Source organism: Silurus aristotelis (assembly GCF_946808225.1).
Source record: "Silurus aristotelis genome assembly, chromosome: 8".
Taxonomy (NCBI): domain Eukaryota; kingdom Metazoa; phylum Chordata; class Actinopteri; order Siluriformes; family Siluridae; genus Silurus; species Silurus aristotelis.
Genome location: NC_139581.1, coordinates 5,977,956 through 5,994,084, shown reverse-complemented (window position 1 = coordinate 5,994,084; position 16,129 = coordinate 5,977,956). Strand labels below are relative to the sequence as shown.

The 16,129-nt window shown below is 38.2% G+C and overlaps 1 protein-coding gene across 1 annotated transcript in view; it reads right to left on the bottom strand.

Annotated features, from left to right (window-relative positions):
- Positions 1-3,444: 3,444 nt before the first annotated feature.
- Positions 3,445-16,129, bottom strand: part of frem2b (FRAS1 related extracellular matrix 2b) — a 138,743-nt gene continuing 126,058 nt past the window's right edge. Inside the window, exons 16-24 of the mRNA XM_083547710.1 lie at positions 14,611-14,942; positions 11,699-11,891; positions 11,428-11,532; positions 10,465-10,592; positions 9,853-9,987; positions 8,999-9,125; positions 7,144-7,331; positions 6,311-6,457; positions 3,445-4,953 (exon numbers count right to left, since the gene is read on the bottom strand). Coding sequence (XP_083403836.1) covers positions 4,453-4,953; positions 6,311-6,457; positions 7,144-7,331; positions 8,999-9,125; positions 9,853-9,987; positions 10,465-10,592; positions 11,428-11,532; positions 11,699-11,891; positions 14,611-14,942 — 1,856 coding nt within the window. The 3' untranslated portion in view covers positions 3,445-4,452. The remainder of the gene's footprint in view (positions 4,954-6,310; positions 6,458-7,143; positions 7,332-8,998; positions 9,126-9,852; positions 9,988-10,464; positions 10,593-11,427; positions 11,533-11,698; positions 11,892-14,610; positions 14,943-16,129) is intronic.

Sequence of the window (16,129 nt, the reverse complement as noted above, 5' to 3'; positions counted from 1 at the left end):
GAATTTTTTGAATGATTTTGTTTGTGAACAATGACAAAAGTGACTTTACATTCTGATGAGAATGAGCTGCTCATTTACACAAATACTTACTTTTTTAAAGACTTTTCTCAAGAAATCCAATATATTGTGCTGTTTGTACACATTGTTTTAAGAAATGCATTTACTGGGTTGCTAAATGCGTAGGCTGAATTTTGGGACAATCTGAGCGTCAAAATTTTCACCCAAAAAATGGTAGGGGGTTCACCTTTGTGTTTTTAGGAGGCTGAAATGTGCTCATTTTCTGATCGTCTTAACACATGGTATGACTTTGGTTGCAATCACTGTACTTCATGTACCATCATGTTTCTCATCTGAGGTTCTCATTTCCATACTCTACTGCACTGTAAATAGTGTGATTAAACAAAACTAAGTGCGCCATTGTGTCATTCTTGTCAGTCTTGATTAAGTGATTTAGTGTGTCTTTGGTTACAATCCGATTTTTGTTGTCCTAAAAACCAGTCATAATATGCATTGACATCAACTTTGAAATTGTAGTGTACCTACTAACATCTCATTAAGCTCCTGAGCCAAGATCTGATCCCATCATATACATACTGTACTGTAAATATATATATACTATATTATGTCCCCTGGTGGTCTAGCGGTTAGGATGCGGCGCTCTCACCGCTGCGGCCCGGGTTCGATCCCCGGTCAGGGAACCAACCCCAGCCAATCTTAGTGCGGTCCCAAGCCCGGATAAATGGGGAAGGTTGCATTAGGAAGGGCATCCGGCATAAAAACATGTGCCAAATCAAACATGCAGATGATCCGCTGTGGCGCCCCCTAATGGGAGAAGCCGAAAGAAAGTTTACTGTAAATATACTATATTAGGTATAACTAAGATTTGGAGTGTGACTGACCAAAACTAAGCACACTGCTGTGTCTTTCTTGGTATCTGTAAAGCACATGTTGATTTTGATAAACATCTGAGAACGTCAGTTTTTTCACTTAAATAAATAGTAAGGGTATTGGTGTTTTTTGGGACCTAAAATTATCGTTTTTCTGATTGTATGTCATTAAAAATCACTGTAGTTTACATCATGATCTTCCTTCATGTTCCAGAGTTCTGATCACCTCATTTCCATGCTGTACCACACTCTACTGTACTGTAAATTATCTATACTCTGAGGGTTGGAGTGTGATAAAACTAAAACTCTTTCAATCGTGAGATCTGTTATGCACATGTTGAAAACGCCTGAGAACGTCAAATTTTCTGCCCTCAAAATATTTTTATATTATTTTAATCAAACTTATCACTTGTTAAAATATTGAAGGTTGACACTGTAGTGTAATTAGGATCAGATCTTAGTGGTAGAGCAGGATGGAATTTTACTTGTATGTCCTTAATGTAGAATAAAAAAACGTCAGGCTTGAAAGTGTAAAAAAAGCAAACTTTTTTTTTAGTTTTTTTAGATTTGAGTGCGTCTACATTTTACCCCAAAAAATAATTGTTAGTATTTGTTTAATTGTTAGCATCTGCCCCATACATTCTATATTCACCCAATGTAGTGTAAAAGGAAATGGGATGCCAGATTGATTAATCTATTACATCTGCAGCTTATTTATAGAGCGTTTTCCTCGTGGAATATTAGTAGCAAAAGCAGATCAATAGAATAAATGCATAAACACCAAAACCATAAATTATTTATTATTGTCTTCTTCTACTACTAGCTATTGGAGCTATGCTTTTCCCGTTACGAATGCTATACGAGCCCTATATCATATCCATCATTTGAAGTAAAAGGATCAAGGGGGAGGGTATACTTTTTTTCTCTTAAACAAGCAAATAGTTACCGAAGTTATTAAAAGGAACACACTGTAATTTCTCCTTTTTTTTTTTTTTTTTAATAGAACAAATACAGTGTTTGTAAATCATAATTGCATACATCCATCCAACACTGACCGTTGAGAAGATTCACCTGTTTGTGAAGGGCATCCAGGAAAACCAGTGAACAACATGAAAACAAAGGTGGATAAAAAGTACCAGCACTATATATATAGATTGTCGATATATATGCATCTATATATATATATATATATATATATATATATATATATATATATATATATATATATATATATATATATATATATATATACACATATATATATATATATATATATATATATATATATATATATATATATATATATATATATATATATATATATATAGACAAACAAACCATGAAATTGCATAGAATAAAAAAAATAATTAAAAAAACGTGCTAATTTCTGTCATTTTCCAGAAGGTTCTCTGTTCGGATGGCAGGAACGAAACAAATAAATGTTAACGAGGCTGTGAAGTGAGACGAAGGATTTTCCGCAAACTCAGTGCTGACTACCTGGTAATAAATAAATAGTCATCGAAATGCACACTTTCATACATGTAATACATTCAGAGTGAACCAACAAGGCAGTTTCACTGGAATCCAAAATTAGTCCACTTACTGATTTCAGTGCGTCAATAACGAAAGCCAAAAACACAACAGTCTCTAAACTGTGAGCTGTAGCCAGTGTCGTGACCCCCTAGCATTAATGTATTAGAGCATTTACCTAACGCTAACATTAGCCAGAATCGTCCAAGCCCGCTCCGTGAATGCTAGAACAGTCTAAATTGGATCAATTTAAATTTCATCTAGTCTGGGTGAGTGACAAGCCACTCGTCTACAACTCTACAAACCCGTGGTTGATTATTTACCAATTACAGCATAGAAATAGCATTTAGAAATACACTTCCTGTATATGGACAAAAGTATTTGTTTGGAGGCACACTATAAAATTATGTCTTTGGATGTGGTAGCATTAAAGTAACCCTTTATTTAAACTAAAAGACCCAAACCTGTTCCAGCATGACAATGCCCCAAGGACTAAGCCAGGTCCATGAAGATAAACTATTTTCAAAAGTATTGGATCACATGACCTTTCCTGCTATATGTGGTTCTTTTCCAAACCCAAAACCTGTTCCAGCATGGCAATGCCCCTGCACAAAGTGAGCTCCTTGAAGGAAATAAAGATCTTGAATGGTCTGCTATAGTGCTCTGATCTCATCCCTACTGAACACCTTTGGGATGAATGTGAACGCTGACTGCACCCCAGGTCTCCTCACCTCACCTACATCAGTACCTGCCTTTCGTAACACCGTTGTGGCTGATGAACACAAATATCCATAAGCACACTCCAAAATCTAGTGAACATCTTTCCAGAAAAATGGTGGGAATTTAAGAGAAAATTGGGACTAAAGGTTGAATGCATTGCTCAAAAATCATATACCGTACATATGACCAGGTGTCCCAATACTTTTGCCAATATAGTGTGTGTGTGTGTGTGTGTGTGTATATATATATATATATATATATATATATATATATATATATATATATATATATATATATATATATATATATATATATATATATATATACACACACACACTGCTTTAGAGCTCTGACCTATTGAATATGTTTGGGATGAAGAGATACTTTGACTGCAGCCCAGGTCTCCTCACCTCACCTACATCAGTACCTGACTTTACTAACCCCCTTGTAGCTGAACAAGCACAAATCTTCACAATCGCTCCTCAAAATCTATCTTCCTAGAAGAGTGGAGGAAATTATAACAGCAAATAGGAACTAAATGTAGAATGGGATGTTCAGAAGTCACATGTCCATATAGCATAGCATTTGGGATGCGTGCTTATGAATCGAATATTATGCTGGATTCAATGCAAGTCAGGGACCAAGACATGACAAGAAATCATTGTCGTATGAATTTACATTATAATACATGTTTTTCTTTACACAATTTATAGTAAATAATTAAACAATTGGGTGGGGTTGAAATTTACTGCATTTGTGTAGGAAAATGTAAAAAAAAACAAAAAACAATTAGGATGAAAATGGTGTGCGAGGATGTGATCGAATAATATAATGTGATAGCAAAGTTAAAAAGTCATTGTGAAACATTTGATAGACTAAAACAGTAATGAAAATATAAACAAAAACGACAAACACTCTTTAGCTCCTTAGCCAGGAAGCTTCTAGCACCTCTGAATGTAATAATAATGATGACAAGGTTGAGTAAAAAGAACAGCATGGTCTGAATGCCGTGTTTTTGATAAATCCTGGCTTCATGTTTTCCTTTTCGAATTGTGAAACAGCAAAAATAAGTGTTTCCAGAGTTCTTTGTTTTCGCCAACTCCTGAAGCGCGCCAGTATCCGAGCGCCAAGACCTCCATCACAGACTCCAGTGTGTCACATGACCTCAGCTGACCTCATCTCTAAGATTGTGCAAGTCGGTCCAACTCTTCAAAAGTCCCTTTGAATCGCAAAGTCTTAGTAGTTAAATAAGAATCACTTGCACAAAAAAACAAAAAACAACAACAAAAAAAACCCACATAGTCCCACCGAGCGCTCACACCTCAGAGCTGTCGTTATTGTCGTTACTGTCGAAGCCGTGCACCATCATGGGCTCAGTGCTGCAGGAGGCCTTCGTGGGCTCTGCGAGTTTCTCCTTGTCTTTCCTCGAGCGCACCAAAAAAAACACGAGTACAGAGAGAACGACAGTCAGGACAAGACCCACCAGAACTCCTACAATCGTTAGTAGGTAATAGTCCTCCATGCCATTCGGTTTGGACCCTGTGGTAACCACGACGTTCTGGATGTTAACTTTGGGCCGGGGCTGGTGCTGGCTGCTGCGCTCCAGAGCCACGTGGAGGATGTTGGTTCCTCTCTCGTTCTCCTCGCCGATCTCCTCGGTAAGGGCTGGAGCTGAAACAGACCTTCTGGGACGTGAGGAGTGGTGTCGAGTCATGTGGTGGTACTCCAAACTCCTTTTCCCGATGCCTCGGTTGGCGTTGTCTCTGGAGCGGACGGTGTATATGGTGTGGATGTACCACTCTCTTCCTGCAGATACCTAGAAGACACAAAGACAACATTAGTGAAGCGATTTTCATTGATTACATTAATGGTTGGTTAAAAGGCAAGTGGTACTAGTTAGCGGTAACCCAATGGACATTGTCCCAAAACAGCTTTAAAGAGAATAGTAGGGTATACATTTTTAATTTGTAGGTTCATTTAACCCCAATGAGGAAGAAAGTGACAAGGGAAAAACTTTCTGAGATGGTATAAGGAAGAAACCATGAAAGGAACCAGATTTGAAAGGGAACCCATCGTTATCTGTGTGGCACCACGTCTATTCGTTATAGTTCCATCATTCAGGTGTGCAGTGATACCTGCTTAAATGCAACCTGTGGTCCTGAACCATTATAGGAGACTGTTCATGTTAATTAAAGTTCAAATCTCATAGTTTTTGAGTAGCTCAGTTTGAGTTGATCACCAAATTAAGAGAAGGTTTGCTAACTAGCTAGCAAAACTAACAAACACCTCCTCACACAGACTATTATTTTAGTTAACCATTTACTAGGTATTAAATACAGTACAAACCCATCAGTTATAACTGCTTCAGCTACTGATCAACAACATTAAAATGGCTTAAACCGCAGGTTGCATAAACAGTTATGCATCGAAGTGTTTCGTCACTGAACACCACATCTCAACACTGATGGATATGTAATGAAGGGACATTTGGTGCCACCCAGATGAGGATGGGTTCCCCTTCGAGTCTGGTTCTTCTCAAAGCCACAGCCACCACTGGTTCACTCACTGGGGAAAAACTTGTAAGAAACAAACTAATAGGCATAAAACTTATACATTCCAACTACATATCCTATTTATCTCTGTAAAGCCGCTTTTGGGACGATGTTCACTGTTAAAAACACTATACAAAATAAAGCCGTATTGAATTGAAGCTAAAATATAATGTTTGTTTAATCCAGCTAGGTTTTTGTATGGAACATTATGAGATGCTTGGATGTTCTGATTATCTATTAAACATATTAAAGTATAATAGTTTCATTGGTAAACACAAATAGTTAACTACCTGCTAGTTTCTTTGTCAACCAGCATATTAGCAAGTTCACACATTAACTTTCATTAGCAAAGATTTGCCTATTAGCTAAGAATTAATCAGTTACAAACATGGTAGTTAATAGCTAATCAAACATTTTAAAAATAGCTAACTACACATTGTTAGGTTATATTCGATGGTTGATATTTTTTCCTTTTTTACATTTTACATGACCAGAAGCACAATGTGTCAACAAAAGTACAGAAAAGCATCTTTTTGACATGCTGTACTACAATATCCTTGTTTGTTCCTTGTATGCTTGTCTGAATATGACACAAAAAGTCTTGCTGTAGCATTGACTTACCTGAAACAATGGCTTGGAGTCCAACCGAAAGCCGTCTGAGCCTGTCTGCCTCACTAAAGACAAAGCTTCGGGGTCATCAACAGCCAGGAGAGCGTTGAAGCTAACGCTCCCGAATGCTTGAGCCTGAGTCTCTGGTTGAGCTTTGTCCTGTAAACAAAGAGATTTTTTTGTTTAGTTTTTTTTTGCTATAAAGATTTCTCTTTGACTTAGCTTGGACACTTGTGAAGACAGTTGTGTTTGCATATTTAATGTCCATTTTCATTACAATGAACATCACCTACCATACAAAGAGTCTCTGAAATATTGGAAGATTGGTAAAACTAATCTACGCTATATGGAAAAAAGATGGACACCTGATTTCTATGTGCCTTTTGAGTAATCACACTCGGCAGTTAGTCTCCATTAGCTTATATAATAACTTCCACTCTTCTGGGAAGATGTTCCTCAAGATTCTACAGTGTACTTAATGAGATTTGTGTGAGATTCAGACACAAGGGTGTGATGTAGATGAAATAAGAATAAGAAGGCCTGGGGGGTGCAGTTAGTGCTCCAATTCATCTCAAAAGGTGTATAGCAGGCCACTCAAGAACTTCCAACCCATGTAACTTTATGAAGCTGGTTTTGTGCAACAGGGGAATCGTCTTGCTGGAACAGTATGTTCAGAACTATATGTTGCCTCGCAGTCAGCACTTCTGTCCAAGCCGCCCCTATTACAACTTAACTCACACCTCCTGAGTAATCCGATTAGAGGATTAAACATCGCCGTGGCACTAACGAGGCGCTAGTCATCATTTAAAGCATTTAGACGCTAAGAGCAGAGCGAAAATGCTTACAATGATCTTGAACCTGTAGAGGAGGGACGCAGCATCTGCTAAACAGCCATACTCATAGTTGTCGGGGTTGTACTTTGGCACATAGCCGTCTGCCCCCGTACACAGGAACACCTTCTCGATGTTGCAGATGAAGGAGTCGCCGAGGTTCTGCACAGGATCCACCATGACACGGCCGTAGATTATGTCACCTGCCAGAACAGATAAATAAACACAAATCGGTGACATGCTTAACGAAAGTGAACAGGAAACATTATTTGGTAGTTACATGTTCTCTGTAAATGGGACTGATCTATTTTGAGAAATCTTTATCTGCATAAATAAAGGGAATAAATACTTAAGACAATACATTCTCAACACAATAAATACTCCAGAGAACAAATACTCAGGGTGAAAAATACTCAAAAGGAGTAAATACTCAAGGAACCCAATTACTCAAGGAGAATAAATATTCAGAGGGAATAAGTAATCAAGGAGACTAAATACAGATTAATACTAAATATTCAAGGCGAATAAACACTTAAATAAATAGTCAGGATGATAAATACCCATGACTGCAATTACGCAAGATGATAAATGCACAAGATGATAAATACTCAAGACAACAGATATTCAGGAGGATACAAACTCAAAACAATTAATACCATGAACATAATTACTCTGGAGGAATTGACAGTCAGGATATTAAATACCTATAATTTATTATATGGGTATATTTATAATCTAGAATATATTTAATCAGGATGATACATTCTTAAAAAGAAAATACTCAGGAAGCATCAGGTTACACCAATCAGGAACAACATTATGACCACCTGCTTAATATTGTGTTGCTGCTAAAACAGTTCTGACCCGTCGAACATTAACAGAATTATCTTCTTCAGCAATTTAAACTACAGGAGCTCGTCTGTTGGATCGGACCACATGGACCAGCCTTCGCTCCCCACGTGTATCAGTGAGCCTCTGCCGCCCATGACCCTATCACTGGTTCACCACTGTTCCTTCCTTGGAGCACTTTTGATAGATACTGACCTCTCAGACCAGAAACATCCCACAAGAGCTGCAGTTTTGGAGATGCTCTGACCCAGTCGTCTAGACGTCACAATTCGACTCTCAAACTCAAATCCTTACACTTGCCATTTTTTCTTGCTTCTAACACGTCAACTTTGAGGATGTGCTGACTTATATATCCCACATTCTAAGAGATAATGTGTTATTCACGTCACCGATTATAATGTTATAATGTCAAGCCTGGTCAGTGTATATGTGTTACATACAGACTTCTCCTATAGTGACTGAGCTGCTTCTCTTCAAAATCTTGTAGATGGGTTTTGTTAAGCATCATGGGTAGAATAAGTGCAGTCCACTTGTTCCATTGTGTGGTGGTGATGGTGATGTTAAATGTGAGGTTAAAATCTAATATAAATCAGTAACTTGACAATAAATCTGTTTAGGACAAGCAATGCTTCATATCATGACTGAATAAAAATCATATGATTCAATAATCAGCTGCGGTCATATAATGTATATGTCATTGTTCAGGATTGTATTGTTTGTTATTTTTATTCATAATCTGAGTAGTTCGAGAAAAACGGACATATTATGCTATCAATCTGAAATAAATAACTTTGATTACCACTACAAATGCGGATGAAATCCAGCTCATGGTTCACTCTCGCTACTTAATTCCATCCTGTCCATTTTTATTCCATCTGCATTATACTGTAACTCTTGATTTTTCAAGAAAGAGAAAAAAAAAATGGCGAAATGCATTCCGGCACTTGATTTATGCGTGTGGAGGTGGGTTTAGATCTGTGGATATAACTAGCTAAAGGTGAGATATGGTGCAGATTTATACCCTCAGTGAATGCAGTGTCGCTCTCTTGGCCGAACCCCATGGACCCGTCAGACAACCACAAAGTCCTCTTTGAGAGCAGCAGCATCTGTGTGTTCAGGCTGAATTCTGCAGCTACAGGGTCACTCACCTACACACACACACACACACACACACACACACACACACACGCAAAAAGAAAGTAAATACACAGTTTTGTACATGTACTGTAAATTTTTTATTATATATATATATATATATATATATATATATATATATATATATATATATATATATATATATAACACACACACACACACACACACACACACACACATATACGCAGATAGCATTGTAAGGCCTTCCCTAAAAAAGACGTTTTCTCAGTGGAAAAATTTGTTGCTCTAAATCTTCCATACCATCAGAGATGTGACTGTTTCAACTGAGCACAGAAAAGCCAGACGGTCCCTTTCCTCTTTAGTCCGGAGGATGTGATGTCCATGGTTTCCAAAAAGATTTAAATTTAGATTCTTCAGACCATGATCGTTTTCGCTTTGTCTCATTACATTTTAAATGAGCTTAGGCCCAGAGAGGATTGCATTTTGTTTTTAATTACATTTTACACGATGTCCCAACTTTTTTGGAATCCTGGTTGTATAATTGTGCTGGTTCACTCAGCAATCAGACAAAACCTAAACCAACCACCATATGCTTCGAATGGTCCGTCTTCATGATAAACTGTGGTGTGGAGCCTCTATTATTATTATTATTATTATTATTATTATAAAACACATTCCTTTGGGCTAGATCTGAACTACAGGCAGAGTGACAGTAAGTGTGTTGCCACTGATCATAGCAGGGTAGTGAGATTAAAAGACCTGTTGGAAGCGGATATCGAGGTCAAACGTGATGGGCCCTCGGGGGTTGCACACCGGAGGCAGGGTGTACTCCAGATTGGAAGGGGCAGTACAGGGCAACAGCTTCACCGTGTAGGTACCAGAATAATCCCTCACCTGTGCAAAAACATTTTCAAATCAATAAATATAGGAATAGAACAATTATCTCGTTTTATCATGATTCATACCTTAAAATGCCATATAATGGAATAATAAGTGGGAATTGGTGTTCATTGTGTCTAAAAGCATCATATCATTTCAGTCAAAATCAAAGGGACATGAGGTATAAAAAAAAATGTTAACTTAAAGTATAAATCTAACCTTTTTTGTATTTAAAGCTATAATCTAGTATTAGGCATTAGGAAGAAAAATATTGGATTTTGATACCTTTACATTTCAATGTACAATAGAAAGAAAATGAATTCATTTGGACACACAAGAAAATGCCCAGACATGATTAAAAACTAATTCATGTAGCAATATTTTGAAAATTGCAGTGCTCAAGTTGTGCTTATTTCGAATTGCCGACCGCATTATTAACTGTGTGGTACCGCTGTAAGCTTGTGAGAGAGGAAGAGAAGAGTAAATACTGACCGCAAAGTCAGAGACAAACGTCCACTGCTGCGTGGGCTGGTTGTAGGTGGGCTCGGTCCTCACCAGACTGAGGTTAAAGGTCAGCCCAGGGTGATCCATGCACATAATCATGGAGGTCAGAGGGGAGGCTGGTGTGTGAGACAGAGAGAATATAGATGCATGAACATGTGAGTGCCTTAATGCTTTCATGGATTCCTGCTATAGTGAATCAGTCTGGAATCTTCTATTGTGCTGAATGTAAATGGATGCCCGCTATACCCCCCACCCCACGACCAGTTTGTGTCATGTTTATAACAAACAAATGTGTATAACAATAGTGAATAGCGGACTCCGTTTCAATGCAACTCTTGTGAGGAAATTTGTGTATCAGCGTGGGAAAGTTCCTAAACATAATGACAAAACCTTTCCAGAATTTTACACCGAAATCTATTTCAAAATCTAAGATAAAAAGCAAAGTCTGATTACTCTGAAAAGTGTAAAAAAAAAACCTAAGAAAACTACTTTTCTACTACTTTTCCAACTACTTTCAAAGATTCCAGCAGGAGCGCCTCTGACAGCCGCTATCGGATTAGGAGCTACACGTCGCACAGAGCTATCCAACAACTTGATCCTGATGCTCACTGCACAGAAATTGCACAAGGATGTAAACATCTTTAGGCAGACATACTGATGCCTTACCCAACACAACCTTTATAGAAAAGATGCCTAGGCAAGATAAAAAAAAATCTTAAAAAATAAACATTTTTATGCAACTTTCCTTTAATCTATTTCTAGATTTTCTTTGCCTCCAAAAAATAAAAACAAATTATGTTAAAAGGAAGGAAGAACCAACAGATCTTTGACTTTGACTTCAGAATTCAGCGGCTAGTGACATCTAAAGGGTAAATCCAGACTGCCATGCATATCTAATGCACCACTCCTAATTTAATGAGTGTAATCTGATCTCCCAGATGTTCTACTCACCAGGGTGCGACGTCACAAACAGCCCCTTGAAGCGAGCTTCTGTGCGGAAGTTAACCACCAAGCGTCCTTGTTCGTTAATGCGCATGCTGGTGGGATAGAGTGCTCCTGAAAAGAGACGACAAGCAAAAAATAAACACATTTTTTTCCTTGATAGGACAGGGTTGTTTTTTTCCCCTTTTGTTCACACGGGTCAATACGAGAGTTTTGATGATTCTTGTCCAACTGACTCAAGTTGATCTAACTAAAAACAATACATTTATATTGATTATACCTTGAAGCTCGGCCTCGGGTGGGCTTCCGATTCCGTCTCTCCACAGGATGGCCGTATCGTACACAAAGGTGAGCCTCAGCTCGGATTGCAGGTCGAAGTGCTGCCAGCCTCCAGCACCCACCGGAGAGTGGAACACATAGGAAACGTGCAGGGGCACACGCAACGTCACATACGACTGCACCAGGTTCAGCACCTACATTGAGGAGAGATTAAAGATTATGTCCCTATATTGCACATGATTTGTACTTTATCTATTTTGTAGGAGAGGTGTACATGTGTAGAGCAAATTCTCCACCTCCACCACTAGGTGGCCTGTTAATCCAACTCTTCATTGGGTGACCCAATACTTTTGGAAATATAGTGTTGATCTATAGGTAGATTAGTAAGGCAGATACCAATTTAGCCAAATTAATGCCAAGTTTAGATTATTAATTTCAGTGCTTTGAAGATTAACTTGACAATAAAAATTTAGATATTATTTAAAATTGTTGCTTATGGTGTATCAAAAAATTGGATACAGTCTGTGTAACTGTAATAACAATAAAAGGTAATTTTTTTTTTTTATTATTGTGTGTAGTTGTTAATGGTTAAAACACTAAAATCTGAATCAGAAGGTCACAAGTTCAAATCCCAGCAAGACCAAACTGCCACTGCTGGGCCCTTGAGCATGGCCCTTAACACTCAATTGCTGCCCAGGATAAGGGCATCTGCCAAATAATAATATATCATGAAATGAGATTTCTTCATATGCAAAAGATATAAAGAAAGATTATTTAGCTATATAATGTGCTTATATGACATGATTTTCTCCACTGGTGATTCCATGATGATTAAAGCCGATTTATTCAGACAAAAATCTCCAAATTATAGTATTTAAAATGCAAACACAGACTGCCGATGGCGGACAGAAAACGGGACACCGTCTGATCGTTGGCATTTGGAATCCCTTCTGAAATCTCAGCAAAGCAAAAGCCCGTATTGTGAAAATAATTAGCGCATAATATATATAGAGCAGCTCCAGAACCACTCATTTGCACAGGGGTAGTCTGCGGTACTTATTAAGCAGATGGAGGCACCGCTAGCAGAAAAATAGGTGCCATGAGGTCTATGATAACACAACCTGGCCTTTGCACTCAGCCATCCCTTTATGACACTCGTCTCCATTAATTAACTGCGTAGAGAAGAATTAGGCGCCGTTTCCATGGTGAGCTCAAAGGCGGGCCGGTGAAGGCATGCATGTACCCAGTGTGAAGAGCGATTTAAGGGGCCACCATACAGCCATAAAACAAAAGAGTGCAGAAAAACATTCCTAAAGTCCATTTATGAGCAAAGGGTGAATTACCGTTTGCAGAGAAAAGCAAACAGCAGGGCTTGTGGGACGACTGGGAAGTCACTGCTGGTAAAATAAGCATTGTGACCCCCCCCCCCCCCACCTCCCCTCATTGTGTTGCATGGTGGTGCAGCAGATATCACCTGCCACCTCATAACATCTCTGGTTTGCATTTCTCTCCTTTGGATTCTCCTGTCCTCTCTTAAATACGTCTGTGTATAATACCCGCAAATGGACTGAAGTATTAAAAAGACCATTTAGGGTCTATTCCCATCCCGTCTCACACCAGTGGGGTTCAGGGTAAACTCTGGAATTCAGATAAAGCACTTAATAGATTAATAAATGATTTTTCATTATTATACCACATCATGAGTGGTGTATTTAATTGGCACATTGTCACACCAGACCTCTATTTAAAGTGCTACACTCCAGAGACATTCAGGCTTAATAATATAAGCTTTAACTTCATATATAAATAGCGATGTCTATAGAGCTAATCGCCAATTTTTTTTTTTTTAAGATACGTCATATACAAATACCAACATTTTCCCCCACAGTTAATGTTATTCCTAAAACCTGCAATACATGCAATACCACCTGTGTGAAATACTACCTGCAATGTGTACTTTTTTCTTCCCTTATTGTATTTATACATTGTACTGTGTACATACTGTATATTATAGTATGTGTATATTCTTTTTATAGAGACTGCGAGGAAAAAAAAAAATATACAGGTTGAGAAAAAATACCGTGGCATCAAGACTTGCCACCTGTCAGAGTACAGGTGGAAAATACAAGGGTGGTGTGATAGAGATTGATAGACAGATGTGATCTTATGGATTATTAAAGATATTATGCGGTTGCTTCATTAGAACTACACTATATGGACAACTGTATATACAGTAGGGATGGTAAGAGTCACCGATTTATATAAAAGTTAAAGAAGTGATGCATTAATTCAAAAAAGTGTGCATCGGATTTGTACTACGATACACCGTTTTTAACATTCACATAGGTAAAAACCTTTTTATATACAATATACACTAGAATTATTAGTGGACGCTCTAAACTTTCATTATTTATTATTATGCGGATTGGATTCTCCTCACTAAACTGTTTCTCGAGCGTGTTTTCTCACCGCCACTGCTGCTACTATACGTGAACATGACGCATCAACACTACGGCGACCGAGACGTGTCCTGAGAGTCACACAGAATACAGATTAACATGGCAGAGGTAGAGCTGCGTCTTCCTGGGGGACAGAACACTAAAAGAACATTTGTTTTTTTTCTGGTTTACTGTCTGTCTGAACCAAAGAAATAATAGCGAACTATAAAAGCATAACAATCGGAGTGAATTGTATCGCATCGCAAGCTGCTAAATATGTATCTTTAATGTATCAGATCGTTGGCTATGCAACTTCTAGATACGAATCGCATCGGTTTCAGTGTTGGAGATGCACATATCCAGTATAAACAGAGATCAAGAGATAATTTTGCTTATATTATTATATTACATGATTTGCAGTTTATTTTATTCACATATTGAAGGAAGGGGAAAAGAGAGTGGGGTCCTCACTCACCTGCCCATCTGTCCCTATTGACCCTCCACAATCACTAAGGAGCTCAGACATATCATAATAACTGACAAATTCCCACAGGCAGGCCTCCAGGTGAAGGTTTCTGTAGAAGCGTAGCGTGCTTTCCCCTCTTAAAGCGGTGCTATATTGGTATGGCGCCATGCCTCCGATGGCCTCCGGGTTACGGGTGGCGTCGGTGATGAACCCGTGCCGTGTACGGACCTCACTGTAGTCCAACAGGTTGGAGCAGCGATGATTTCCCACCCGTGTGCCGTCCGGACTGAGTGTCAGCTCGAAGTTGGAGAGAGGACGGGTGGAGACCACAGGGAGCATACCTATAACACAGACGTTTATACTCGTAAGATCAGTGACGTAGCAAATTGAACACGAGGTCACATTCATTATATAAAATACTGACTAAAACAATATATTGTATTTTGCAAAGAGAAACAGAAATGTTGCCAAAGTGCATATACAGTGATAAAGCAAGGTGACAGGACAAAAAACAAAATGATTCAAATGGATTCAACATTATATGCTTAGCTGATAAACCGCTCTGATAAACACGTTTTTTTGAGGTGCGAGTCGAAATGTTTTCAGGATTAAAGGCTTATTTGAAAATCATAGCAAATCACCCTGGCTTACTTCTGCTGGAGAAAAGTTAAAGCTGGCTTTGGGTTGCACTTTATCACAATACACAAAGGGAGAGAAGTTCACATAAGTTGAATAACAAACTGTCTACATTTTATGGGTAAACCAAATTCTCTTCTGTTTTACATGCAGTTTTTCATGGAACGATTTCTCAAACACCTCCTCTTTTGTCATACACTATATGGGACTTCTCCAGGTATACAGAATGTGGTTCTTCCCCAACCGCCAAACTGTTACCACAAAGTTGGAGGCACACAATTGTATGGGATGTCTTTGGACATTGCATTGTCCCTTCACTTGAAACCTGTTTCAGCATGACAATGCCCACATACACTCCATAATTTACAGTATCGCACAAAAATGAGTACACCCCTCACATTTCAGCATCCATTTTAGTAGATCTTCTTAAGGGACAATACTATGGAAACAAAAACTGCATATATTTAGCCAATGTGCAGCTTGTATAGCAGTATATAACTTAACATACTGCTCCCCAGGCCTAGTCACCTCACCTACATTGGTACCTGACTAACACCTTTATGGCTAAATACATCTCACACACATCTCCACAATCACACTCAAAAATCTAGTGGAACAACTTCCCAGAAGAGTGGAGGCTATTATAGGAGATAGTATAAAAAAAATAAAAAAAATAAAATAAATAAATATATATATATATACAGTGAGGAAAATAAGTATTTGAACACCCTGCTATTTTGCAAGTTCTCCCACTTAGAAATCATGGAGGGGTCTGAAATTGTCATCGTAGGTGCATGTCCACTGTGAGAGACATAATCTAAAAAAAAAAATCCAGAAATCACAATATATGATTTTTAAACTATTTATTTGTATGATACAGCTGCAAAAAAGT